Source organism: Chelonia mydas, chromosome 7, assembly GCF_015237465.2.
Source record: "Chelonia mydas isolate rCheMyd1 chromosome 7, rCheMyd1.pri.v2, whole genome shotgun sequence".
NCBI lineage: Eukaryota > Metazoa > Chordata > Testudines > Cheloniidae > Chelonia > Chelonia mydas.
Window position 1 is genome coordinate 30238101 of NC_057853.1, and position 27637 is coordinate 30265737.

Genomic DNA, 27637 nt, shown 5'->3' on the forward strand with positions numbered 1-27637 from the left:
CAGTTTCCCCCACCCAGGGCCTCCCCAGACTATGGCAGAGAAACAGCAGTCAGGGAGCTCTCACTCCATTCAAGGGGTCTCAGTGCATGGGGAGAGGGAGATCGCTAATCCACAGATAGAGAAACTGAGGCATGGAGTGGCCAAGGGACTTCCCCAAGTCATACAGGGAGTCAGTGAGAGAGCTGGGACTAAAACCCAGGAGTCCTGATTCCCAGCCACCCAATCCCCTTCCAAAGCCAGGAACAGAACCCAGAGTCCTGAGGTAGTTTAATAGGAATAAGCAGCAAATAAAGAGGCCTTTCTATACCACTGTCTCTAACCCGGACTCCAGCTGAGGTTTCAGAGCACAGGTCTAAGGCCTTTGGGTATGAGAAGCCATCATGGCTCCCATCTCTGCAGCCCATCTGTGGTGCAGCCCCAGTGCCTTCTTGGGGTTAACATCAGAGGTGGGGCTCTGTAGTCCTTGGGAAGGGACCCTCAGGCCCAGGAAAGCCCCTCTTTGCTGCATTGGAACATACCTCCCACAGCCTGGGTTCTGGGAAGGCTGCCCCCTACAGCCCATCTGCCAAGGCGCAGGAGACACCCCACAGTCTGGGCATTGGAAGGCTGCCCCCTACAGCCCAACTGAGAAGGTGCAGGGGACACCCTGCAGTCTGGGCACTGTGCAGGCTGCCCCTGACAGCCAGGCTGCCAAGGTCCAGGGCTGACCCACTTCCCTGTTATTACATCCAAGGTTGCAAAAGTGCCACTTCCTAAGCAGCAGGTTAAACTCCTCCCTGCTTCCCCTTCATGGGACAGAGCAAGCTAGCAGCTGCAGCACAACCTGGTGGGCAGGGCACTAACTGGGACTTGCAAGTCCTGGGTTCCTTTCCCTGCTCCAGCCTCCACATGGAGTGATCTGCTGTGGGTGTGTCTCCACTGCAGAGTGCACCTGGGTCTGGGAACCCAGGTTAGTCACACCCTCCTGCAAGTAGCCACACCAATGGAACTAGCCCACGCTGGTGCTGCAGTAGCCCGGGTTAGGTGCAGAGATTTCTGGAGGTGGATTTCCAATGGTTTGGCACCTACCATTGGACCCAAGCTTTTCAGGTTGGCACCTAAACAAGGCGTAGATCTTCAGGAGACTTCAGCCCCTCACAGTGCTCCTTTGACAATCTGGCCTCTGTTGCAAGTGTGCTGCTTTTGAAAAGCCATGCCTCGGTTTCCCCACCTGTAAAATGAGGATGGTATTTCCCTGCCTCCCAGGTAGCTGATTACTGACAATGAGCTGCTTGGTTACTGTCCCATAGATGTGTGGGCACAATTGGGGACAGATACTCAGACCCAAGGGGCTCTGCAGGACATTAGTGGGTGCTGCTCCCCTCCTGGCTGAGGGAGATTTCCTGTGTTAGGTAACCTCTAAGGAGCGGGATTACAGTCCTCGTGTTCACTATGGCTTGCCAGAGAGTTAACGCTCATTCACTATGTTGTAGCGGGAGAGTCAGTGTTAAAGCCTCCGGGCCAAACACCACGCCCTGCAGCCATGCCACTGGGGTATCAGCCAATCATGCTGAAAAGCACAGGGCCTGTTTGGTATAGTGTGACCAGATAGTAAGTATGAAAAATTGGAACAGGGGGTGGGGGGTTATAGGAACCTATATAAGACAAAGCCCGAATATCAGGACTGTCCCTATAAAATTGGGACATCTGGTCACCCTAGTTTGGTATCAGGATGGGAGACTGGGGTTTAATGCAAGGAACGTTTGGGGTAAGAGCGCTCTCTCTTTGCAGTCAGTGCTGGCCCCAATGCCACAGTGCAGCTTTAAGGGGTGCTGTGCTGCAGAGAGTGGGCTGTGAGTGTGCACAAGGGTGTCCATGCGAGCGTGAGTGCACAAGAGTGCCTGTTCAAGGTGCCCATGGGAGCATGTGAGGGTGAGTGTGTGCAAGGGTGTGAGCTGCCCATGTGAGAGTGCATGAGGGTGAGTGTGTGTGCATGAGTCCACAAGCTCGCGCAGGTCGGCCGCCTGGCACCCAGCTGGGGTCAGGGAAAGGCGGGTAATAGAGCAGAGGAATGTGCCCCCAATAACTAACACAATGTTAACCATCTCCGCCGGCCAAGGCAAACAGGGAGTGGGAAAGGGCTCAGTTAAAGATTGATCAAAGGCTGGCTGTCTCCAAAGACATTTCAACATCGCTGTGTTCGCTCTTGCCAGTTTATGACACACGCCCCTCCCCGGTGTTAGAGCAACAAGCGAATGGAGCCCTGCTTGGCTGGAGGGAGAACGCTCCAGGCACGCGGCCCTGCCGGCCAGCCAAACTCTCAGCAATTGCAAACAATAGCTCAGGCCTGGCGTTGGAGGCCAGAGATGGGGTTGGCGGGAGCTGGCCACATACGTAACTCTTCCCTGAGGTGGGGCCTGGATAACACAAGGCACGTGGCTGTTCCTAGAAGGGATTCCAAGAGAGAGGACGTGAGGTTAGTATTGTCACTCATACGACATGACTTTGCTATCGACACTGATTTTAGGTGGAAGGCACCCAGATGTGATGGTGATGGTGAAGCAGGAGAAAATCCTAAAACAGATTATAGTAGTACCCAGAGATTGCATCAGAGAGTGGAGCCCCCATTAGCTAATGCATGTGCCAAGGCAATCTGCTCTGAATGCCTCCCCCAGCCCCACAGCATTCTTGTCCTTTACACACACACACGCACACACACACCCATGCACACCCACAGCATTCCTTCCTGGCAAACTGTGTTCTTAGGAAGGGGAGGCACACTTTTTTGGGACCAACCATTTCACAACTTGGACCTTGGAAGGCAGCTGCCGTGAAAAGATTCCCTGGCCCAGCTGCGCAGGGGGCTGGGCAGAGAGGCAGCTTAGGTTTCCTACCGGGAGCGAAGGAGTCAGTGGTTTCCTTGATCAGGAGTGGTTGCGCTAAGAGCAGCCCTCCCACACCAGCACCACCCAGACGAGTGGGGCCTGTCGCATAGGCCCAAGCAACGCCAGATGCTAGCGGAACAGGGATTAAAGAACTGAAACACAGGAGGGATGGGAAAGGCCTTGTGGGTAAGACACCGAGCTGGGAGTAAAGAGATCGGGGTTCAATTTCCGGCTCTGCCACAGACTCTCCGTGACCCTGGGCAAGTCACATCAACTCTGTGCCTTACTTTCCCCACTTGTAAAATAGGGAGACTAATTCTTTGTGTATTTAGACTATGAACTGTCTGGAGCAGTGAATCTCTCTCACTAGGTATCTGGGCAGGCCCAACACAATGTGGGTCCCCACCTCAGCTGGGGACTGGCACAACAGCAGGGCCAATCTCAGTCAGAGCCTCTAAACACTGCTGTCATATAAATAATAATGAGACAGTCCCTGCTGGATGTGCCCAAAACATGCCCAGCACAGATGAGCCCTTTCCACATTGGAAAATGGCCACTGAAAAATTCCCCCAACGTTTATTTCACTTGAAAATGGGCAGAAATAGAGGACATGCTCGACATTCTAAACTGCATCAGTTTCCCCGCAAACCAACAGCTGCTGGAGGGGAGATCACTGCTAGGCGCAGGTGGGGTGGAATAATGTGGTAGGAGGTAATAACGATCTTTGGGAATGGCCCCCCTCTGGGGCAGAGGGAAGGGACTCTCCAACAGCATTTGGGCGAGATCCTCAGCTAGAGCTCTAGAGACAGAACTCAGCTGAGGAGCAGTCCCCACATTTCCAGGCCAATCCCCAAGTGTTTTGCCCTCTGCTCCCAGGAAGTTCCTCATGTAGTGAGGGAGCTGAGCCCTGAAACCATGTCCCTAGCTCATGTGCCTCCTACAGACCTCCTGGCTGCTGCTCCTGGCCCTGCCCAGAAGCTGGGAGCTTCTTCCAACTGCTTGCTGGCCGGAGAGTTGTGTGCTGCTTGGAAGCAGTTTCTTAAAGGCCGGGCCCCAGGGTTGAACTCTTGCTTCCTGCACACATGGAGGGGACAGAAACAGCTGCACACAGATGGTCAGGGATGTGTCAGTGTGCATGCTCCTTTGACGTGGGTGACTGAGGATATAACTCCTTGCTCCAATGGGATACTTGGCTTAATGCGTTGACTGTTATGATTACAGTAATAGAAACCAGGCTGATATCAAGGCCCCATCACTCCAGGTGCTGCATAGACTCCCACCAAAATCAGAGCCCCCATTGTGCTAGGTGCTGCACAGACTCCAAATGAGATCAGGGCCCCATTGTGCCAGGCATCTCGCAGACCCCCACTGAGATTAGGGACCCATTGTGCCAGACACTGCGCAGATCCTCACTGAGATCAGGGCCCCCATTGTGCCAGGCACTGTGCAGATACACAGTGACAGGAAGTCCCTGCTCCAAAGAGCTCTCAATCGAAACAAAGGAAGGATCATTATCCCCACTTTACACATGGAGAAACTGATTCCCAGGGAGATGAAGTGAATTCCCCAAGGTCACTCAGGGAGTCTGTGGAAGAGCTTGGAACTGAATCCCAGTGTTCTAAGCCCCACTCCACTGCCTCGCCCACAAGCCCACATCTCTCCTGTTTTGCGCAGAGAGATTTCCCAGGGTGCATTTCAAGCAGACATTTAAAATCTCAGTGTCCCAGCCCATGCCCACTTCCCTGCTGTCATCCTGCTCCTAGTAATTTTAAATGCAGAGCATATCTCAGAGACCTCCCAGCCTGGGAATCCCATCAAGACTGCACTGAGAGAGACATGAGTGATTGGAGCAGGGACAGACTCCCAACTCCCAGCTCTGCTTCCCAACTGCAGACTAGCTTCCACGGATGCTGCAGCCAGCCCAGAGGCAGGCACTGATGCTCTACGAGATCTCCCCTCACCAGCAGATCTTGACACACACCGGGCTGGGTGGCCCAAATGCAACCCTCCCACACCCCCACGTGCAATTCTGAGTGCATCACCACTCCAATCTAGCTATTTATATGACCCCATTATTGTAGTATCTCAATGCTTCATAGTCTTTAATATATTGATCCTCGTAATCCCCTGTGATGCTCCCATCATGTCAGGCGATGCACAGATGCCTGGGATCAGGGCACCACACAGTGCTGGCTGCTGCACAAGACACCCTGACTAGAACTGAGCCTGCCGTTGTGCCAGGCACTGCATAGACCCTTGCTCAGAAACAGGGCTCCAGCCCGGAATTGGGGCTTCCCGCCATGCTGGGTGCTGCACAGACACACACTGTGAGATAGTCCCTGCCCTGAAGAGCTCACTGTCTAAACAGACAAAGGAAGGATTGCTATCCCCATTTTACAGATGGGGAAACTGAGGCGCAGAGATGCTAAGTGACTTGCCCAAGGTCACACAGGGAGTCTGTGGCTGAGCAGGGGCTTGAAACCAGGTCTCCCTAACATCTGAGCACCTAACATCTGAGCCATTCTCCTCCCCTGGCACAGGGCATTAAAATCAGGCCCACAGGTCCTTCAGACATGAACAAAATGGGTACAAATGATTCCAGGTCTGGAGAACCTGCCTTGAAGTGAAACTGAAGGAGTTTGATCTATTTAGCTTATTGAAGAGAAGATACAGAGGTGAGTTGACCCTGGTCTATAAGCACCTCCATGGAGAGGAGCTTTCTGAGAGCAGAGGGCTCTTCAATCAGCAGACAAAGGCAGAATGAGATACAAGGGCTGGGAGCTGAAGCTGGAAAAATTCAGAGTGGGGCAAATCTTTTTTAACAGAGAGAGCAATTAACCATTGCAGAGATGTGCTGTTATGATGGAGGGTGCTGGTGGCTGCCAGCAAGTGTGTCTTTGATCTCTGCGCAATCACAGATCCTGGTAAAGCTGATGGGCATTCCAGCACCTTTCACTCAGGCTAAATGAGGGAGCAATTAAATGACCCTTTGTATAGTGATAGCTGAAACAATAGAAGCCACTGTCCAAGGCATGGACCATCATGGGAAGGCCTGAGAAGAAGCTGAGTCATGTGGCTTGAGGGGTTTCCCTGGAGACTGATTGCAAACAGGGGGGCTGGAGCCTTGGTTTGGTTACAGCTATCTGAGTGTGTGTGAAAGGAATCAGAAAGGAAGCAAGGGAGAGAAGCACATGGTAGCATTCCCTGAAATGCAGGGCCATTTAGACATGTAGTACTACAGGGTCTCGATGCATGAATGAGAGAACGGTTTTTGGAAGAGGGATTTAGGTTTATTAGAAATTGGGGAATCTTTCGGGGAAGAAGAAGCCTATACAGGAAGGATGGGCTCCACCTAAACCAGGTGTGGTCAACCTATGGCTCCGGAGCCACATGCGGCTCTTCAGAAGTTAATATGCGGCTCCTTGTTTAGGCACCGACTCCGGGGCTGGAGCTACAGACAACAACTTTCCAACGTGCTGGGAGGTGCTCACTGCTCACCCCTTGGCTCTGCCAAGGGCCCTGCCCCCACTCTACCTCTTCCCTCCCCCTCCCCTGAGCCTGCTGTGCCCTCATTCCTCCCCCCTCCCCCCCCCCAGCCTCCTGCACACCACGAAACAGCTGATCATGAGGTGCGGGGAGGGAGGGGGAGGCGCTGATTGGTGGGGCTGCCAGTGGATGGGAGGTGCTGGGAAAGGGGTGGTGGGCGGAAGCTGATGTGGGGCTGCTGACGTATTACTGTGGCTCTTTGGCAATGTACACTGGTAAATTCTGGTTCCTTCTCAGGCTCAGGTTGGCCACCCCTGACCTAAACCAAAAGAGAACCAAATTTCTGGCATGTACAATTAAAAAGGTTGTAGAGGAGTTTTTAAACTAAGAGCTGGGGAAAATCTGACAGGTGTGAAGGAGCACACGATTCAGATAGGCACATCCCTTAGGGGAGGATTTATTAAAGGGTATACTTTATATCCTAGGAAAGAGGAGACGGTAGAAGATGATAAAGTACAGGGAGGCACTGAAGAGAAACAGTCAAATGAAAAAAGAGTCCCATTCAATTACATCATATGAAGGCAGACAACTAAATATTGACCAAATTTATAAGTGCTTGTATACAAATGCAAGAAGTCCAAATACTGAGATGGGTGAACTTGAGTGCCTGGTATTAAATGAGAATAGTGCTATTAGAGGCAACACAAAAACTTGGTGGAATGGTGATACCAGGGTATAAAATATACAGGAATGACAGAGTAGGTTGCACTGGTGGACACAAATCAGACGTCAAGAATTACAACATTCAAAAACCAGTCGGAGAACACTTCAATCTCCCTGGTCACTCCACTACAGACCTAAAAGTTGCAATATTACAACAAAAAAACTTCAAAAACAGACTCCAAAGAGAAACTGCTGAATTGGAATTAATTTGCAAACTGGACACGACTAAATTAGCCTTGAATAAAGACTGGGGGTGGATGGGTCATTACACAAAGTAAAACTATTTCCCCATGCTTATTTTTTCCCCCTATTGCTACTCACACCTTCTTGTCAAATGTTGGAAATAGGCCATCCTGATTATCACTACAAAAGGTTTTTGTTTTTTTTCTCCTGCTGATAATAGCTCACCTTAATTGATCAGTCTTGTTACAGTGGGTATGGCAACACCCATTTTTTCATGTTCTCTATCTATCTATCTAATCTATCTTCCTACTGTATTTTCCACTGCATGCATCCGATGAAGAACTGGTTAAAAGATAGGAAACAAGGGTAGGAATAAATGGTCAGTTTTCACAATGAAGAGAGGTAGATACCAGGTCTACGAAGGATCTGCACTGGGATCAGTGCTGTTCAGTTTATTCATAAATTATTTGGAAAAAGGGGTAAACAGTGAGGCAGCAAAGTTTGCAGATGATATAAAACTACTCAAGATAGTTAAGTCCGAAGCAGACTGTGACGAGTTACAAAGGGATCTCAGAAAACTGGATGATTGGGCAACAAAATGGCAGATGAAATTCAATGTTGATAAATGCAAAGTAATGAGCACTGGAAAAAATAACCCCAATTATACATACAAAATGATGGGGTCTAAATTAGCTACCACTGAAAAAAAAGAGATCTTGGAGTCTCTGTGAATAGTTGTCTGAAAACATCTGTTGAATGTGCAGCAGCAATAAAAAAAGCTAACAATGTTAGGAACCATTGGGAAAGGGATAGATAATAAAACAGAAAATATCATAATGCTGCAATATAAATCCATGGGACATCCACACACTGAATGCTGTGTGCAGTTCTGGTCACCCTAGCTCAAGAAAGATATAACAGAACTGGAAAAGGTACAGAGAAGGGCAACAAAAATGGGTAGGGTATGGAACAGTTTCCATTTGAGGAGAGAGTAAAAAGACTAGGTCTGTTCAGCTTGAAAAAGAGACGACTCAGGGGGGATATGACTGAGGTCTATAAAATCATGACTGGTGTGGAGAAAGTGAATAGGGAAGTGTTATTTACCCCTTCCCATAACACAAGAACCAGGGGTCACCCAATGAAATTAATAAGCAGCAGGTTTAAAACAAACGTAAGGAAGTACTTCTTCACACAACGCACAGTCAGCCTGTGGCACTTGTTGCCAGGGGATGTTGTGAAGGCCAAAAATCTAACTAGGTTCAAAAAAGAATTAATTAAATTCATGGAGGACAGGTCCATCAATGGCTATTAGCCAACATGGTCAGGGACACAATCCCATGCTCTGGGTGTCCCTAAACTCTGACTGCCAGAAGCTGGGACTGGATGACAGTGGATGGATCACTTGATAAATTCCCCTGTTCTGTTCATTTCCTTTGAAGCATCAGGCATCAGCAACTGTCAGAAGACAGGATACTGGGCTAGATGGACCCAGTATGGCCATTCTTACGACTCTGAGAGGAAGCCAAGAGAGAGTGCTTCTTTTGGGCATGGACTGGCTGGAATGGTAGGCTTGAAAACTGCCTCCTACTGTTTATTTCTACTGACTTCAGGGAAACAGGACTTTGTGACATTCTTTGTAAATATACAGGTTTGCATTAAAGAAATATCTGACTCACAGTTTCATAGATAATAAGGCCAGAAGGGACCACTGTGATCATCTAATCTGACCTCCTGTATAGAACAGGAGGCCCTGAATTAATTCCTGGTTGAACCACAGCAGATCTTTTAGAAAAACATCTAATCTTGATTTACATATTGTCAGTGAGGAAGCATCAACCGCAGCCCTTGGGAAGCTGTTCCAATGGTTAATTACCCTTACTGGCAAAAAACTGAGCCTTATTTTCTGTCTGAATTTATCAAAGCTTCAGCTTTCAGCCATTGGATTTTGTTGGACCTTTGTCTGCTAGACTGAAGAACCTTTATTATCAAATTTCTGTTCCACATGTAAGTACTTATTGATGGATCAAGTAACCATCTCTGTTAAACTAAACAGATTAAGCTTCTTGAGTCAATCAATACAAGACATCGTTACCAACCCTTTTAATCATGCTTGTAGCTCTTCTCTGAACCTCCTCCAGTTAATAAACATCCTTCTTGAATTGTGGACACCAGAACTGGACACAGATTTCCAGCAGCAGTCACACCAGTGCCAAATGCAGAAGTAAGATAACCTCCCTACTCCTATTTGAGATTCTACTGTTCATACATTCAAGGATTGTTTTAGCCCTTTTGGACACAGCATCACACTGGGAGTTCATGTTTAGCTGATTATACGCCACAACCCCCCAAATCTTTTTCAGCGTCACTGCTTCCCAGGATAGAGTCCTGCATCCTGTAAATATGGCCTACATTCTTTGTTCCTTGATGTATAGCTTTACATTAAAACACATATTCTTTGTTTGTGCCCAGTTTACCAAGCTTTTGCTTACCAAGAGATCCAGATTGCTCTATCAGTGACCAGTCCTCTTCACCATTTACCACTCCCCAATCTTTGAGTCATCTGCCAACCTTACCAGTGATGATTTTATGTTTTCTTCTAGGTCATTGATAAAATGGTATATAGATTAGGGCCAAGAATTGATCCCTGTGCAACCCCATCAGATTGCACCCGCTCAGTGAGGATTGACTATTTACAATTACATTTTGAGACCTATCAGTTAGCTATCTTTTAATCCCTTTAATATGTGCCATGTTGATTTTGTATCATTTGAGCTTTTTAATCAAAATGTCGTGCCGGACCAAGTCAAATGCCAGACAGAAATCTATTATGTCAGCACTATGACCTTTATTAATCAAACTTGTAATCTCAGCAGGAAAAGACATCAAGTTAGTTTGACAGAATCTATTTTCCGTAACCCACGTTAATTGGCATTAATTATATTCCCCTCCTTTCATTAAATTATTAATTGAGTCCTGGATCAGTCACTCCTATCATAAAAGATGCTTCTCCCCCTATCAAGAACACGCCAGCAAGGTCCTGCATATTTCTGCTTGGGCCAAGGGACAACAGTACCAAGGGACACAAGGTCCTGAAATCGAGGTTGGGCAGCTCTTTCTAAATGATGCTCTAGCTCAAACAGAGTCTCTGGGCTGCAGGCAGGAATCCCTGGGGGATTCTCTGGCCTTGACCTGATATCTATTAAGCTGGAGGAGGTTTAAAACAAGTATTTTGCTTCAGAAGCCACCACCACACACCCCCTCTCCCCTAAAAATCAACATACATCCCCAGGCACTGGCAGAGACAGGATCATCTCGTCTTGTTAACATGGAAGCCCCAGGAAGAAACAACATAGGGATTAGTTTTCAGAGTAGCAGCTGTGTTAGTCTGTATCCGCAAAAAGAAAAGGAGTACTTGTGGCACCTTAGAGACTAACAAATTTATTTGAGCATAAGCTTTCGTGGGCGACAGCCCACTTCATCGGATGCATAGAATGGTCTGGGGAACATCTTCCAGCCACATCAAAGGGCCTGCGTTGCCTCATAGGTTCAAAGGCTGGAAGGGACTATTAGAGCACCTAGCCTGACCTCTGGATAGCACAGGCTAGAGAAATTCACCCACTTCCCCTGGTATTGAGCACAGTCACTTGTGTATGATGAAAGCCTCTTCCAGAAAGGCAGCCAGGCTGGATTTGAAGCCACTAAGAGATAGAGAATCCACCACTTCCTTTGGCAGCTTGTTCCAGTGGTTAATCACATTCACTGTTAAAAATCTGTGGCTTATTGGAATGTGCCTGGCTTTAGCTCCCAGCCACTGGCTCTCATTTGGCCTTTCTGTGCTAGACTAAAGACCCTTTAGTACCTGATATGTTCTGCACATGAAGGCACTTACATACAACATACAATAATAAGTCACCTCTTGATCTTTCTGAGAAGCTGAACAGATTGAGCTCTTGAAATCAGATGATATGTGCTTACAACGCAAGGGTTTATGCTGGGAATCAGGCAGGACCAGGCCAAACAGTTCCCATGCCACTGATATTTCTATATAGTAGCATTCTGAGCTCACCTGCTTCTTGTCTGCCACCCACACACCACGGTGCTAAGGAGATGTCAAGCTAGATTCCCTAGTTGTGTGTGAATTGCTACTTTGACAGTCGGCTCTTTGGGCAGGGACTGTTTTTTTGTTCTGTTTGTACAGGGTCTAGCACAATGACTGGGGCTCCTAGGCGCTATGGTAATACAAATAACAAATAATAATATCCTGAATACATTTCTGTCTTGTGCTTTAGGTATTTATGGGAGGCACATGGCCTAGGACTCAGGACACCTGGGTTCTATCCCCAAATCTCTCCCTGACCTTGGGCAAGTCCCTTCTCAGCTCTGTGCCTCTGTTTCACCTCTGACCCTTTGTCCACTTAGACTGTAAGCAATCTGGGACTCAAATTGTCTCTTGCTCTGTACCTGTGCTGCACCCGGCACAACGGGAGCCCCGATCTTGGTCAGGGTCTGTGCAGCGCCTGACACAATGGAGGCCCAAATCTCAGCTGAGGCCTGAAATTCCTACTTTAATATACATAGCAACAAATTTGCAAAGCGTTAAATAGTAAGTTCAAGATTTTCTAAAGCATGATTTTCTAGGGGACTTCTGCGTACTGATTTTTAACTGGATTGATGCTCTTAAGTCAATTAGCTGGTTTCAAAAATCCCACCCCAGAGGTTCAAGGGAGGGGCCAGAACCTGCCTGCTCTCTTATTTATTTGCATCAAAGTAGCCCCTGGACAATGGGGTGAGATTTTTTAAATCAAATAATTGACTTAGAAGCACAAGTGAAAAGTCAGCACCCAGAAGCTCCAGCTCCAGTGCAGGACCCCACTGCGCTAGGCACTGTACAGACACTGAGCAAAGAGACAGACCCTGTCCCACCTTTAAAGGGCCTCAACTTCAGAATTCCAATTCTCAGTCTTATTTAGAACATTAGTACTCTTTCAGGTGTCTTAAATTGGGGTGCTGAAAAAATCACTAGCCGCTTTTCAATGTCTTATTCTACAACAATGATGGGGACATCAAAATACTGAAAGGTTATTTCCTGTAGAGTTACCTCCTCTCCCCTCATCCCAGTGGCTTGGCAAGAGATTGGATGTAATACAAAACTTGGCTGGGTTTGCTTAGCTCACATTTGCTCTACTTTGTATATTTGTAACTTTCTATTTTGGGAAAAGTTTTTTCGGGGGGGGAAATAAAGCCATAAACAACCAGTTAAAGCAGCCCTGATGACAATACACAAGGCACCCAACTAGAGGCAAAGCAGAGCATATTTCTGTAGGAGCATGACTACATTATTATTATTTCTTAACATCTTCTCTCAGTTATTTCACATTAAACAAACCAGTCACCTCATCCTTTTCTAATTAAGATTCCACTCTTCTGGACTTGCCATGTAGACAACTCAGAATTGGCAGCTTCCTATTCCCAGCTACTGTGGAGTGGTGCTGTTCAACAGCTGCTGTGTACCACCCCAGAGGCGGCTGCATCTCTAGGGGTGTAGGGAAGATGGGTTCTATCCCAGTTCTGCTGCTGACTTGATGTGGGACCTTGGGCAAATTCCTTCTCTGCTCTATGGCTCAGTTCCCCTCCCCTCCCCTCCCCCACAGGTTTGTATCATTAAATGTCAAGTTCTTTGCGGCAGGGACTGTCTCACTGTTTGTCTGCACAGCACCTGGTAAGACTGGGGCTCAAATCTTGGCTGAGGGTCTGTGCACTATCCAACACGAGGGGGGTTCCATTCTGAGCTGGGGATCCATGCAACACACAGCACTACTGGGGCTCTGATCTCAGCTAGGGATCCATGCAGAATCTGGCACACTGCGGGCCCTGATCTCGACTCTGGGTCTTTGAAGCACCCAGCACAATTGGGGTCCGCATCTCAGCTGAGGATCGATGCAGCACCTGGCTCAAGTGGGGTCCCGATCTCAGCTGAGGATCCATGCAGTGCCCAGCATGACTGGGGTCCTGATCTCAGCTGGTGCTCCGTGCAGCACCCAACGTGATGGGTGCCACAATCTTCACCAGGGGCTACTTTGATAGAAATAAGAGAGCATTCAGGTTCTGGCCCTCCTCTTAAACCCATGGGGTGGGAGTTATGAAACCAACTAATTGATTTAGGAGCAGAAGTCCCGTTAAATGCCACCACCCAGGAGCCCTAGTCATGGACCAGGACCCCACTGTTCCAAGTGCTGTACAAACACAGAACAAAGACAGTCCTTGTCCCAGACAGCTTCCACACCATATGCTCAACCTTAAGCATATGAGTGGTTCCAATGGACACCACCAGGACTTAAAGGCAAGCACAGGCTTAAGTTCTGTATGGGCCTGGGCCCAGAGTTCTCAGTAATGTGCAGGATTGAGACCTAAATACCTACAAGCAGCAAGCACAGGAAGGATGGCGTGGTGGTTAAGTCGCTGCTTTAGGACTCAGGAGACTTGTGTTCAATTCTTGCTCTGCCCCAGACTCCCTGAGTGACCCTGAGCAAGTCACTTAGCTTCTCTGTGCCTTGGTTCCCCAACTGTACAATGGGAATAACAGCACTGCCGTGCCTTACAGGAGGGTATAGGGAGAGAGACATTGGGAGGTGCTCAGGTGCTATGGGGATGAGGGCCAGATAAGCACCATAGATAGAGAGACATACCAAATAGACTCTCTGTGTATGTTTGCCTTCAGGCTTGAGCCTACACTCTCAAGCTAACATCCAGCTGAGACACAGCCGCCCCTCCAACACAGCCGGATCTTTACACACTTGCTGTAAGCGTCATCTGGACACACAATGCATGCAAGCGGCTGTGATAAGGCTCAGCCAGATTTCCTCCGATGGTGATTAACAACTGGGGCTGAGTGTTCACAAGGTGTGTGTGGGAATGATAGCCAAGGAGGAAATTCCTAGGCCAGCTGGGAGCAGTGGAGCAGGCATCAAATGCTAAAGCCATAGCTGGTGCCCAAAACAGGAGGATATTTTAGAGCAGTGTCTGGGCATCCTCTAACAGGAAAGGTCAGAGGCGCTTTGAGGGGCTTAATAATGAACTGGGCTGACATCAGAGCAGGGCGGAGGAGAAGAGCCACAAAAATGATTGGAGGGCAGGGAAAAAAAAACATACAGTGAAAGACTTAAGGAGATTCATGTGTTTAACTTATCAAAAAGATCAAGACTAGACTTGATTACAGCATATAAGGATCTTTATGGGGAGGAAATCCTGGGTACTAACGGGCTGTTTAACATAGCAGCGAGAGGCAGGACAAGAACTAATGGCTGGAAGTTAAAGCCAGACAATTTCCAGTAAGAAAGGCACAAATTTTTAACAGGGAAGGTGACGAACCACTGGAACAAACTTCCATGGGAAGTGGCAGACTCATGGATTTTTAAGGCAAAAAGGTACCACTGTGATCATCTAATCTGACCTCCTGTATAATACAGGCCCCATAGGATGGCCCAGAATTAATATCTGCTTGAATAAGAGCACATCATTTAGAAAAACATCAATCTTGATTTAAACTTTCCTAGCGATGGAGAATCCACCACAGCCCTTAGGGAGTTGTTCCAGTGGTTAACTACCCTCACTGGTAAAAATTTACATCTTAATTCCAGTCTTATTCTGCGTCTCTTGATGTCTCTCTCTCTCTCTCACACGCATGCGCGCACGCACACACACACACACACTCTGCACCAGATTGGAAAACCCAACTAAAATGTTGCCTCTTCCCTTTTGGAATGCAACACAGGGTCCCTCTCCTGCTCTAAACACTTCCTTCCCAGCAGTGCCCTCTTCAGGGAGGAAGGGGAACGGCAAAATGTATCTAACGCTCAAAGACATCAGGATATAAAGAGTTAATGGTAGGAGGAATGTTTTTTCAGGCCTCCTTTTGCTAGGAAGTTCCATGTGATTTCCAAACAGATGGGGTGTTGACAATTGCCTTGGCTGGGCTGGGATCCTCCCCCAGCTCAGCACAGGCTCCCGCATTCCCAGTACCATTTGCTGCTTGCGTAACACAGGGGCCCCATTAGTAGTGGGAGCGGAGGTCACAGATGGTCAAATATCCCAAGCAGAATCGATCATCATTTATTTGCTCTGGTGGCTGACGGGAACTGGCAGCAGAGACGCCAAGGGCTAGATGAAGGATGGAGACGTGGGGAAGCCCCATACCCCATTTGTTTAACTGGCCAGGGTCTACCAGTACCATGTATTAAGCCCACACCCCTCCCATAGCTGGGAAGAGAACCCAGGAGTTCTGACTTCCAGCTCTGATTTATTGATGAGAAGTGCCAGATAAGGTTTTACTGTCATTCTTCTTATTACTACCCTAACCCACTCCCTCCCAGAGCCAGAACAGAAATTGACTCCCAGCACTCCCCTTGTCAAGCCAGGAACATCACCCAGGCATCCTGACTCCCGGGGCTTAAGCTTAACCACTAAAACAGCCATGTGCTATGCCAGGATGCAGTTCCCCAGCCTTTGCCAGCTCTCACACCCTGTTATCCAGGCCAGGCCCACAATGACAAACACTGGCATAGCAAGAGTCACATCCCGTACCTTCTTTGACTTGGCGAAGAAGGCTTGTTTGATCTCTTCCATGGTGGCATCTTTCTTGATTCCCAGCAGGTCATAGTAATTGCTGAGGCCAGACCTAGGCGAAAGAAGGTACAGGTACGCTTATCTCTCTGAGCCAGTTCCAATTCCTTCCTCTTTCAGCCAAAGCAGGGTGTAGGATCCAGGCTACAGACCTGCCACCAGGGCTGGACTGACAGCTCCGGGGCAGAGGGACAGTGGAATGGCAAGCTTCCCTCAGCCCCCATACATCTGTGCTAGAGGGACTCTATGGGGAGGACAGGGGAGGTCAGAGCCCACGGCTCTCTGCCAGGAAACCCCCAGACCGCTGGTGATGGGGACACTGGAATGAGATAGTAAAGATTGATGCTCTTGCCCCTTCAGTCCGAATGCTTCTCCACTCTCCAGAGCCCCACAGGGCTGTTTCTTTTAGGAGAAGTCAATGCTACAAGTCCGGTCTGTTCTGGAACCTGAGGCAGTGTGTTCTAGTGGGCAGAGTACTGGAGTGGGGACTCAGGACACCTGGGTTCTATTCCCTGCTCTGCCCTGGGCCTGCTGAGTAACCGGGGGGTTACTTCCACTCCCTGTGCCTGTTTCCTCGTCTGCAAAATGAGGATAATGCTACTGATCGACTGTGCAAAGCACTTTGAGATGAATAGACGAAAAGTTAGATAAGAGCTAGGAATTTATTATTATTATAATAATTGATACAATCTGGCTTATTTGCAAAGAAAGGGCACAAAGTCCTGTTTCCCTGAATGCAGCAGACACAACCAACAGTAGACTGGCTCCTTGCCACAAAATCCCCACGTCTGCCCCTCCCATGGACTCTGTGCCCAAGAAGCTCTGTATCTCTGCTCCCTCTCAGGGTCCCATTCGAGACTCTTTCCCCTGGCTACCTGTCTCTGACACACACAGCCTGCAACTGATCTCCCAGTGCTGCATTTGCAACCCAGGAACCCCTTCAGCCTACGGGGCTTAGCTCTGGCCTGCCAACAATACCAGGGAACCTACGGTAATTAGACACCCGACATCCATGAATTTCCAGGGGTACATAAACCCTAGCCTAAATATACACACCTCTCACCCAAACCATCCCTGGCTATGTCCCACACTGCTGTGGGTCTCAGGACACCCTGCCACCTTCACACCATCGCTACCCAGGGCACAGCAGTGGGAGAGGGCACGGCCTGTCTTCTGGCAGAAAGTGCCAGGGCTATTTGTTGCTTGGTTGGCAGACAGGGCCATGGCTACTGGTGTGAGGCATTTACAGATGGAGCTGATATTGGGTGGAAAAAGAAATACAGCTCTGGGATTTCCAAAGTGATAGGTATTGAGCAAGGTCATTCCGAGGGAGCAGGGAAACTAACTGGATTGTGCTACTTGAGAGAGAGAGAGAGCGTGTGTGTGCGTGCCGGTTCTTCTTGAGATGCAGAAGATTCATTAATAACCCAGTGGTCAGGGCCTCTGTGTATGTGTGTGTGTGTATGTAAGCAAATGAGTTCATGTGTCAGAGTGAGTAAACAAGCGTGTGGGTCAGAATAAGCAAATGCAAGCAAACTTGAGTAAGTGAGCCAATGCATGTGTGAATATTTGTGAGGGAACACAAGTGTAGGTGAATGAGTATGTGTCTGAGCGAGCGAATGCATGTGTGGGCATGTGCAAGAGCAAGTGAGTGTAGGGGTAAGAAACTGTGAACAAGTGAGTTAGTGAGTGAATGTGTAATAGTGTGATCAAGTGAGTGCATGGGTAAGAGAATGAATCTGATGGTCCTCATTGAAGAAGAGACTTATTAGTAACCCAGTGTGAGTGTGCAAGAGAGCAAGTGTATGCACACACAATCCAGAGTGTATGTGTGAGTCTCTTTCTCTCTAGAACAGTAATTCATTAGTAACACGCTGAACCAGGCGTGTGTGCGTGTGTGTCTAACATTACCCAGCTGTGTATATGTCATCTCCATAAACTTGCAGACATAAGCCCCTTTCCGTTGTTAGTTGCACAGGCCCGGAAGGGGAATGAAACACTGATGTTTTTACTGTCTTGTCCCATTGCCCTTTTGTTTGTGATATAAATCTTGTTAATTTAGCTGGAGTCTTTGCAAGCCAATCAGGTTTTAGTTAAACAGGTGCAGCCCCTGGGAAGAACTTGTGTTATGCTGCATGTCACTTTACTCTCATCCCTCCACCAAAAGCAGAGTAAGGCAGCATAACCCAAAAAAGAGATACTCAAAGAGAGACACAGTAGGAGATGGTGCCCCAATACCACGTTATACTCACTCACCAGTTTGAAAGTGTGGTAGAAAATGCCCGTAGTGTGGCACTTCTGCACTGAAAGCAGCACTGGCAGACTAGGTGGGGGATGGACAGAGGCATTTTCAGAGCCAGGGAGCAGCACGCAGAGAGCTGGAGGTGATTCAGATCTGTAAGGATGGGGAGAAAAAGACGGATGTTGGAAAAGCATATGGAAACCACTGATGAAGTGCTGGCTCTTTGAAATGAGCCATTGGTCATTTATCAGCCTAGGATAAACTTCCAAGAGGGGCAAATAAGAGGTCAGGCACCAATTAAGCCCTGCTTAGCTGGGTACCAACCCTCCATACACTTATGCACATGTTGGGTCTACATGTGGCAGTAAAGTTATGCACTTTCGTAAGTTAATGCAGGATCAGGGCCCTGGTGTCGGGGGCTTTGTGCTAGCTCTCTGCCTTCACTCACAATGTGCATTGGCCCTGGCTATTGTCCCTGGTCACACTACATCTCCCATAATGCACCATGCTCTTCCTTCTTGCTGAGCTGCTGCAGCGCCCCATGACAGTTATATTTCAGGTGCCTCATGTTCCCACGCTCTGTAGGCTGGACTTCCTGGTCAGACTACATCTCCCAGGATGCATGGTGGTTTCTCCTCCTGGAAAGGCACTATGGGAGTCCCTGGTCAAGTGCATCATGGGAGATGTACTCTGACCAAGGACCCCAGCCCACAGAAGAGAATGGGGATGTGATACACCTGAAGCATAAGCATCTCCAAATGTAAATATTTTGGCTTTTTGGCAGCTGGTATTTTGACAGGTGGCAGATGCTTTTCAGGAAACATTTTAATAAAGCCCCCAATTTTCTATTAAAAAAAAAGTAAAACTTTCCATGTCACCTTTCATTTATTACTGCACCAGCCCCCCACCCCCACATCAAGATCAGGAGCTGCCATCACCACAAAGGGCCTCCTGACCACAGAGGCACACAGAAAGAGGCAGTCCCTGCCCTGAAGAGCTCACAGTCTGACTAGGTGAAAAAAGGGTTATGGCCCCCATTTTACAGATGGGAAAACTGAGGCAGTAACTTGCCCAAGGTCATGCACGGAGTCTGTGGCAGAGCTGGCAACTGAACCCAAGCCTCCTGCACCCCCACCCAATGTTTTATATACAGAACGGAAGGGGGTCTTGTGGACAGACAACACTGGGGGCCTTGCTCTGGCAAAACTCCCACTGATGTCAAGCAGGGATTTTTACCCAATTGTAGCATCAGGCCTAAAACCCCCCATTGCCCACAACACGCTCCTAGCAATCGCAGTTCTGCATTAAGCCAATGACTCAAATCTAATCTCATGCTTCAGGGTTTCAGCTGGTCACCCGCAGGGGTTAATTTTATCCCCGGTGTCCATCTGTCTTCTGGGTTGGTATGTTTGTCTTCCGCGGAAGCATCAGGGACTGGCCACAGCTGGAGCTGGGATCCTTACTGGGATGGACCAACGCTCTGAGGTGGTTCAGGGAATCCTTTGCCTCAGATGCCTGGCTGGTGTGTTTTGATCCCATGCTCGGGTCCAACTGATTGCCAGATCTGGGGAAAATTCCTAACCTGACCCCATGTCAGATTAGAAGGGACCTTGGGGGTTTTTCACCTTCCTCTGCAGGATAGGGCGCAGGTCGCCTGCTGGGGGCCTCATCAAGTCCCTGCCACTGCAGGGGCCTCAGGCAATGGGGGACCCTCAGTCTCTACCTGGGGCACACAATAGTTTAGTCTCTTGAGGACTGAAATGCTTTACTCTTCTAAAGTAATTGGGCTCAATACAGGGGTAAATGGATGAAATTTAATGGCCTGTACTACGCAGGAGGTCAGACTACATGATCCTTTCTGACCTTGAACTCTATGGAATCTATGAACCCCAGCTGCCCCTCCTGAATAAACTGGGGGAAAGATGCCTACAATCATCAACAACAAATAACAATAGATGGGAACATTCATCACAGAACCCAGAGCCCACATGCATCCCCAAGGGAACAGCCTCGCTTCCCGTCAGCACAGGAGCCAAGCAGAAGCAGGGCTGGGAAACATGTTGTTCACCGGACAAGCCACTGTTGCTTGCCAAACTGGTGCACAGCCCGGGCGCTGATGCTTGGGCTGCATCCAAACACCTGCCTTCATAGTGTATGCAACACTGAGCGGTCCAGAGATAATGAGCTAGGCACCAAAAATCACAAGATTGACTTCACAATCATGATAGTGTTCAAAAAAATTGCATTCTGGTTTTTGAGCCTTTAGGGTGCACACTTTTGGGTGTTGCACAGTTCACAGGGGCCTGGAAGTCAGGACTCCAGGGGTCTATTCTGAGCTGCGGAGCGGGAGTGGGGTCTAATGAGTTAGAGTGGAGGGCTGTGAATTAGGATACCTGGGTCCTATCCCCAGCTCAGTGAGCTTGTGTTAGTCATTTTCATTCTCTGTAAGCTGGATCTCTGCTCCCTCGCTGGGCTATAGATCCTATCCAACCTCTATCTCCAGGACAGAGCCCAGAACAGGATATCAGCTACGGATTCTCCCAGTGGATAAGGATTTGGATGAAGGAGGTAGGGAGAGTGGCAGCTCCCCTCTGTGTGAGGGGGTGTCCCCCATGCTCCCAAGGTTTAACCCTGAAAGGCCCACAGCTGATTTCACTGCAGCTCAACGTTGGGGGGACATGAAATTTGCCAAGGATAAGACAAGCTCATGGGGATGGAAGCAGAGGTACACGCTGTGGGATGCCAGAGCCTGCATGCCCTGACAGAGATAAGCGGCACTGAGCTAATATATGAGTGTGCAGAGCAGGGGGAAATGGGAGTGTGAGTTTGGAGAGTGTGCAGGGAGATCAGTGTTCAGAGCATGGGGAGAGCGGGGGGGTGAGGCTCCTGTTAAGGAGACTCTGCCGACCAGAACAAACAGGCAGGCATTCACGTCATAAGTGGCCAAGAATAACACGACGGTCGCATTCCAGACCCTCGTGCGGCAGCTGCTGGAAGGATGGGGTGGAGGGCAGTTTGTGCCATTCTGCCAAGCCCTCCACATGTGCTGGTGACCCTGGCCCAGCAGTGACCCCTCTCCCTCTCACAGGCAAATTTCCTGTGAACCCAGCTTGGCATGGACCTGACAGCCCAGGGAAGGACTGCCTCGTAGTAAGAGTCCAGGATGGAGAGTCATGACTCCTGGCTTCTATCCCCAGCTCTGGGACGGGAGTGGGGTCTACTGCTTAGGGCAGGGGGGCTGGGAGTCAGGTTTGGGGGGGTTGGGAGAGGTGGCTGTGCAGCAACTGGTACAATAGGGGCTCTAATTTCAGTGGGGGTCTACCATAAATAATAAGACCAAATTATAAATAGTAAGATAGTGAAAACCTCAGACTGTGATTTGGGGCAGCAATGTAGCGCAGTGAATTACACCTTATGGAATCCTGCTTTCTTGGTTCTTTGAAAGGCTACAAGCGTAGCTTTCCACCCCACCCCCACTCAGCTGTTCAACAAAACAGCGGCCGGGCCACCCAGTGTTAAATAAAAAACCCCGTTAATCACCCGAGCTAGCAGCACATGAAGGAGAATTGTGAAACGCTTCAAATGAGGGAGTTGGGCTTTGTGAAATGAGGGATCAGCAGCTTTCCTGGGCTCAAACGTTTTGAGTGCTGCTGTGCACGTGTTAACCCTGCACTGACTGCAGGGCTGGCAAAGGAGAATGCTAAAGGGCTGGAAACAGGCCTGCTAGTCAGAGACTCCAAGAGCTTATAAGTTTATAAATACTTATGTGGGGAACAGAAATTAGATGAAGGTCTCTTCAGTCTAGCAGCCAAAGGTCTAAGAAGATCCAAGGGCTGGAAGCTGAAGCTAGACAAATTCAGGCTGGAAACAGGGCAAACATTTTTAACAGAGAGAGTCATTAACTATTGGAACAAATTCACAAGGGCTGTGGTGGATTCTCCATCACTGGCAATTTTCCATTCAAAACTAGATGTTTTTCTGTAAGATCCGCTCTAGTTCCAACAGGAACTAATTCAGGGCTGGCCTATGGCCTGTGTTATACAGAAGGTCAGACTAGATGGTCAGTGGTCCCTTCTAGCCTTATGGTCTGAGAATCGATGGCTTGTGCAAGCTCTGGGGAACGCAGTTTGCTTGCAAGACACAACCTTGTGAGACGTCAACAAAGACAATTGTCTGCTTCACACCTAGCCAGGTCTCACCTCCAGAACCTCCCACTGCAGCCTTTAGGCAAGGGACTGGACTGACCCATGCAGCAGACTCCAGCCGTGGACTGTAACCATGTCCCAGCATGCACTTTGGGTGAAATTTACCCTTGTGCAAAGGTCCAGAGTGTGGCCTATGCACCACTGAATCCGTCTCTATAGAACTTAAATGGTGCATAGTCACTGGGCTAGAGAAGGATCTTATTGTTAACTAGCTGGACAAGAACTCAGGAGGTCTGGGTTCAATAAATAATCCTGGAGAGGAGAAGGTGGGGCACAGAGAGAATGGGGGACCCTGATATGGGGAGAGTGGGGAATGGGGGCCTACAGACTCCTTGGCACAGAGGAAGATGGAAAGGGGGCACACAGAGCCCCTGGCATGGGGGAAAGGGTGGAGGGAGTTGTGGGGAGTCCCTGAAATAGAGGGGGATGAAAAGGTGGCACCCAGGTAGCTTGGGAGCTGCAAATAGAGGAAGGCAAGGAGCTTCTGATGTGTGCAATCAGCTCGGCCGACAGAAGCAACAAAGTGAGCGACCTTCTGTCAAGTTTACCTTTGCCTGTTTAGACAGTAAGCTCTACAGGGCAGCGACTGTTTCCTACTCTGTGCAGTGCCCAGCATGATGGGGGCCTCAATCTGTCAGAGGGTCTGTGCAGTGCTTGGCATGATGTGGGTCCCCAACACTGGCCAGTGCCCAACACAAACAGGAGACCCCGATCCTGGCCAGGAGCCTGTACATCACCTGGCACAACATGATCCCAGCTGTGGGACCTGTGCAGCACGACCGTAATAACAATAATTTAATTTTTCAATATGCATCCCCATCAAACAGTTAAATTCATCGCCATGGTAACTGAGCCAGGACCCTTTCTCATCATATATCCAACTCTGAAAAGGAATCAATGCTTTCCTGCCTTTTTTTATAACAATTTCCCATTCTGAAAGCAAGCCAGCTAGCTGTAACCACTCGTTGGAGAGACAGAAAATTAGCACGGCGTAATACAAACTTATCTGCCTGGTTTGTTTTGGCAGATGTATTTCTATACCAAACAAACATAGAGTCTCCAACTAGCAGCATGCATTGTACAGTCTGAGACCCGCCTGTCAAGGAGGTTATGAATGGTGTCATTTCTTTGCCATTACAGATAAAAGCAGAGCTGCCGTCTGTTTGACTTTCCAAAGCTCCTTAGAGTCACTCAGGCTCTATCCACCCTCACCCCACCCCATCACAAGTCTGAGGCAGCCCCATAGCTGGAATCTCATAATTCTGGGTCTTCTGAAGTTAAAAATAACCTCCATGAGCAGCGGGACACTGGCAGCTCAGGAAAGAAAAGAGGGGAATTTAGACAGGATATCAGAAAGTGACAGCACCAGGAAACAGCTGTGGTTCGCCAGCACAGCATAGATCCCGTTGATGTTTCCCTTTCGTCCTCACCTGTTTCCTTTGTACTAGGGAGAAGGGGACCTGCCAAGGACGTGGGATGCTGCAAAATGATATTCAGCATTAACCCTGGGAGCAGGAAGGGGAGGAGGAGAAAGGTTATAATGCAAGCAGCTATGGTACTGGAAGCATGGGGCTCAAGCAGAGTAATCACGTTTGCTCACTCTGTATAATGCTCAAAGCCTAAACACACTGCTGCTTTGGCTGGGTTATGAGACCCAGAACACAATAAGTGCCACTAGAGGGTTCACAACCTATTTAAAGGGATTCCTGTACATAACACTGCTGTGCCAGGCATAAAGCCTGGTTGCTCGTGCCATCTGGGATGATGGGTTCTTAACCTTGGCTATCCCTAAACCAGTCAGATTAGATCTCCTGTGCATGTTAGTCAAAACAGATCTCCAGCAAACAGCCCCTCACACCTTTGGTGTTTCTGCAAGACTCTGCGCTAGGGGATGACGCCTAGACCTGGTGCCAACCCTATGCATAGGGGAATTTTTCACACCCAGTCTAACAGGTAGGCGCATCCCCCACAAGCCCCTTCCTGTAACAAGCAGAGCTCAGAGATGGAGGATATTTGGGGCCGGTCCTGTGCCCCTGGGGAACAAATCTCAAAGTGTTCAATTGCATTTCGTATATGAGACATATGATTGTGAGAACACAGTCTTCTTCAGTCAGGCGGGAGGGAAGAGAAGAAGGTTGACTCTGGGTTGGGACTCAGAACACCTGAGTTATTCTCAGCTCTGGCATTGACCTGCTCAGTAACCTTGGGCAAGTCACCGCCCCGCTCTGTGCCTCAGTTTCCCCCCACACCTTTTGTCTATTTAGATTATATATTCTCCGTACCTGTGCAGCACTCAGCATAATGGGAGGCCCTGATCTCTACCTGGGGAGCAGTCTGTGCAGTGCCTGGCATAAGGCTCCCCCAATCCTCCCCCAACTCCATCTTCTTTCAGAAGAACTGAAAGAACATTCTGCAAGGCACTGAAGACAATAAGACAATGTGCTGCATGTCACTCTAAGATTGGATAGGCTTCTGAAGTTGACGGGCAAGGTTCCCCTGGCGATAGATCATATAGGCACTAATTACACTGTGTCACAGGGAATCTCGCATATAGCAGATGACTTCAGGGAACTCAGAAGTGTGCTGAAGAAAAAGAAAATCTAAGCTATCTTCTCTGAGATCCTTCCTTCCCACGAATGAAGGAAGACAGAAGATTCAGGAAGTGAACTGCTGGCTAGGTAAGTGGTGGAGCGTTTTGGTTTTGTGGAACGTTGGTCAAACTTTTATGGGAGAGAAACTGTATAGTTTGGGTGGCCTCCACCTCAGTAGGAGGAGGACCAATCTCTTTGAGGACAGGCTGGCTTGAGCAGTCAGCACAGGGTTAAACTAATAACAGAAGGGGAGGGTAAAAAGAGGGAAGATATAAGCACCCAGCACAAAATCAAGATGGGGGAAACAAAATAAATAAAGGAACCAAAGGACATGGAGAAGAAATTTTTGAATTGCCTCTATACCAGGGGTGGACAAAGTATGGCCCGCGGGCCACATCCGGCCCACGGGACCATCCTGCCCAGCCCCTGAGCTCTCAGCCGGGGAGGCTAGCCCCCGGCCCCTCCCCGGCTGTCCCCCCTCCCCCACAGCAATCTTCACACGGGTAGCGCAGCTTGTACCTGCCCACCTCCAGGCTTTTAAATAAGCCTGTCCTGCCGCTCTGAGTGGCATAGTAAGGGTAAGGGGGCAGGGGGGAGGGTTTGATAAGGGGCAGGAGGCCCCGGGGGGCAGTCAGGGGACAGGGGGCAGTTGGATGGGGCAGAGGTTCGGGGGGGGGGCGGTCAGGAGACAGGGAACAGGAGGGTTGGATAGGAGGTAGGGTCCTGGGGGGTCGGGAGGGACAGGGAGCAAGGGGGGTTGGATGGGGGTGGGGTCCTGGGGGGGCAGTTAGGGATGGGGGTCCCGGGGGGCAGTCAGGGGACAGGGAGCAGTGGGGGTTGGATAGGCGTGGGAGTCCCGGCGGGGCCTGTCAGGGGGCAGGGGTGTGGATAGGGGTCGGGACAGTCGGGGAGAGGGAGCTGGGGGGTTGGATAGGGTGTGGGGTCCCGGGGAGGGGTGGTCAGGGGACAAGGAACAGGGGGGGTTGGATGGGTTGGGAGTTCTGAGGGGGGCAGTCAGGGGGCGGGAAGTGGGAGGGGGCCAGGCTGTTTGAGGAGGCACAGCCTTCCCTACCCGGCCCTTCATACCGTTCCACAACCCCAATGTGGCCCTCAAGCCAAAAAGTTTGCCCACCCCTGCTATATACCAATGCTAGGAGCCTGGGTAACAAACGAGGAATTGGAATGTTTCATTTGTGGGTATAAATTTGATCTAGTTGCTATTACTGAAACCTGATGGGATGATTCACATAATTGGAATGTTAAAATCAATGGTTATAACCTATTTAGGAAGGATCGAGTGGGCAGAAGGGGAGGGGGAGTGGCACTCTATGTCACAAATGGCTTTGCCTGTTTCCGAGTCACTGAAAATGTGGAAGAAAATTATTTTGAATGCTTATGGATCAATGTCCTAACAGATAAAGTAGAAGATGGATATTGGTCGGTGTCTGCTACAGACCACCAAATCACACTAGGGAACACGATGACTGCCTCAGTACTCACCAATCTACTATGTGTAAGGCAAAAACTTGCATGATCATGGGGGACTTCAGTTTGAGTGACACATGCTGAAGGTCTCATGCTACCAGTACTAAAACATCCGCAGTACTTCTAAACAGTATAGAGGAAAATTTCCTAACATGAAGTGTTGCAACCAACATGAGGGAATTCTTATTAGACCTTGTCCTAACACATAAAGAACTGATCACAAAAATAAAAATGAATGGTACAAGCTCAGGTACATTTATAAAGCGCAGGCAGAATAAATATACATACTTGGTGTTTTAACAAGGCCAATTTCACAAAGCTGAAAACAATTATGAGCCAAAACATCTGGGTAGAGAATGCAATCAAAAAAATGTGAATGATAATTGGGAATCATTTAAAAACACCTCACTTGATGCCCAAAAAGCCACAATCTCACAACTGAGGCAGAACTGTGGTGGTTAGAAAACCAATCTGGTTTAGGAGGGAAGTGAAGGCAGCTATAAAAAATAAAATATAGTAAAAGCTGTGTTATCCTACACTTTACCAACCGGAAAGCTCTATAAACTGGCATTTTTGATCTTCATTGAAAGTCCGGTTTACAGTCCGGTTGGTGCGGGGCCACCAGGCTCCCTACCGGGCTCCACGTGGCTCCCCGGAAGCGGCAACATGTCTCTGCTGCTCCTAGGCGGAGGAACGGCCACAAGGGGTTCGGAGTGCGGGAGTGGTGTGGGGCACAGGCTCTGGGAGGGAGTTTGGGTGCGGGAGGGGGCTCAGGCCAGGGAGTTCGGGAGCGGGAGGGGGTGCAGGGTGCCGTATCTGGGCGGTGCTCACCTCGGGCAGCTCCTCGCAAGGGGCAACCCATCCCTGCTGCTCCTAGGCAGAGGCCCAGCTAGGCGTCTCTGCGTGCTGCCCCACCCCGCCCTGACTGCTGGCTCCGCAGCTCGCGTTGGCCGGGAATTGTGGCCAATAGGAGCTGCGGGGGCAGATCCTGGGGGTGGAGGCAGCGTGCAGAGCTGCCTAGCCACAGCTCTGCCAGCAGGTGTTGATCCTGCAGCTCCCATTGGCTGTGGTTCCGAATAAATATTTCTGTTCTGTATTGGAGGGAAAAACAGATTATATACTCGTATCACATGGTGATGATAACACTCCTTCCGTTCCACTAGTATCTCTGGAGGATGTTAAACAGAAGCTACTAAAGTTAGACATTTTTAGATCAGCAGAACCAGATAAGTTGCATCC

At 49.1% G+C, this 27637-nt stretch overlaps 1 protein-coding gene across 5 annotated transcripts in view; it reads right to left on the reverse strand.

Annotated features, from left to right (window-relative positions):
* DNAJC4 (DnaJ heat shock protein family (Hsp40) member C4) overlaps positions 1–27637 on the reverse strand; it is a 75902-nt gene that overhangs the window by 38387 nt on the left and 9878 nt on the right. For 3 of the 5 annotated variants that reach the window (XM_043551225.1, XM_043551229.1, XM_043551224.1), the window contains exons 1-3: positions 27230–27283; positions 18132–18270; positions 15837–15930 (exon numbers count right to left, since the gene is read on the reverse strand). In XM_043551225.1, coding sequence (XP_043407160.1) covers positions 15837–15930; positions 18132–18270; positions 27230–27260 — 264 coding nt within the window. In that variant the 5' untranslated portion in view covers positions 27261–27283. Of the gene's footprint in view, positions 1–15836; positions 15931–18131; positions 18271–27229; positions 27284–27637 lie in introns of those variants that run through there. The other 2 variants (XM_043551228.1, XM_043551227.1) reach the window with 1 other exon arrangement.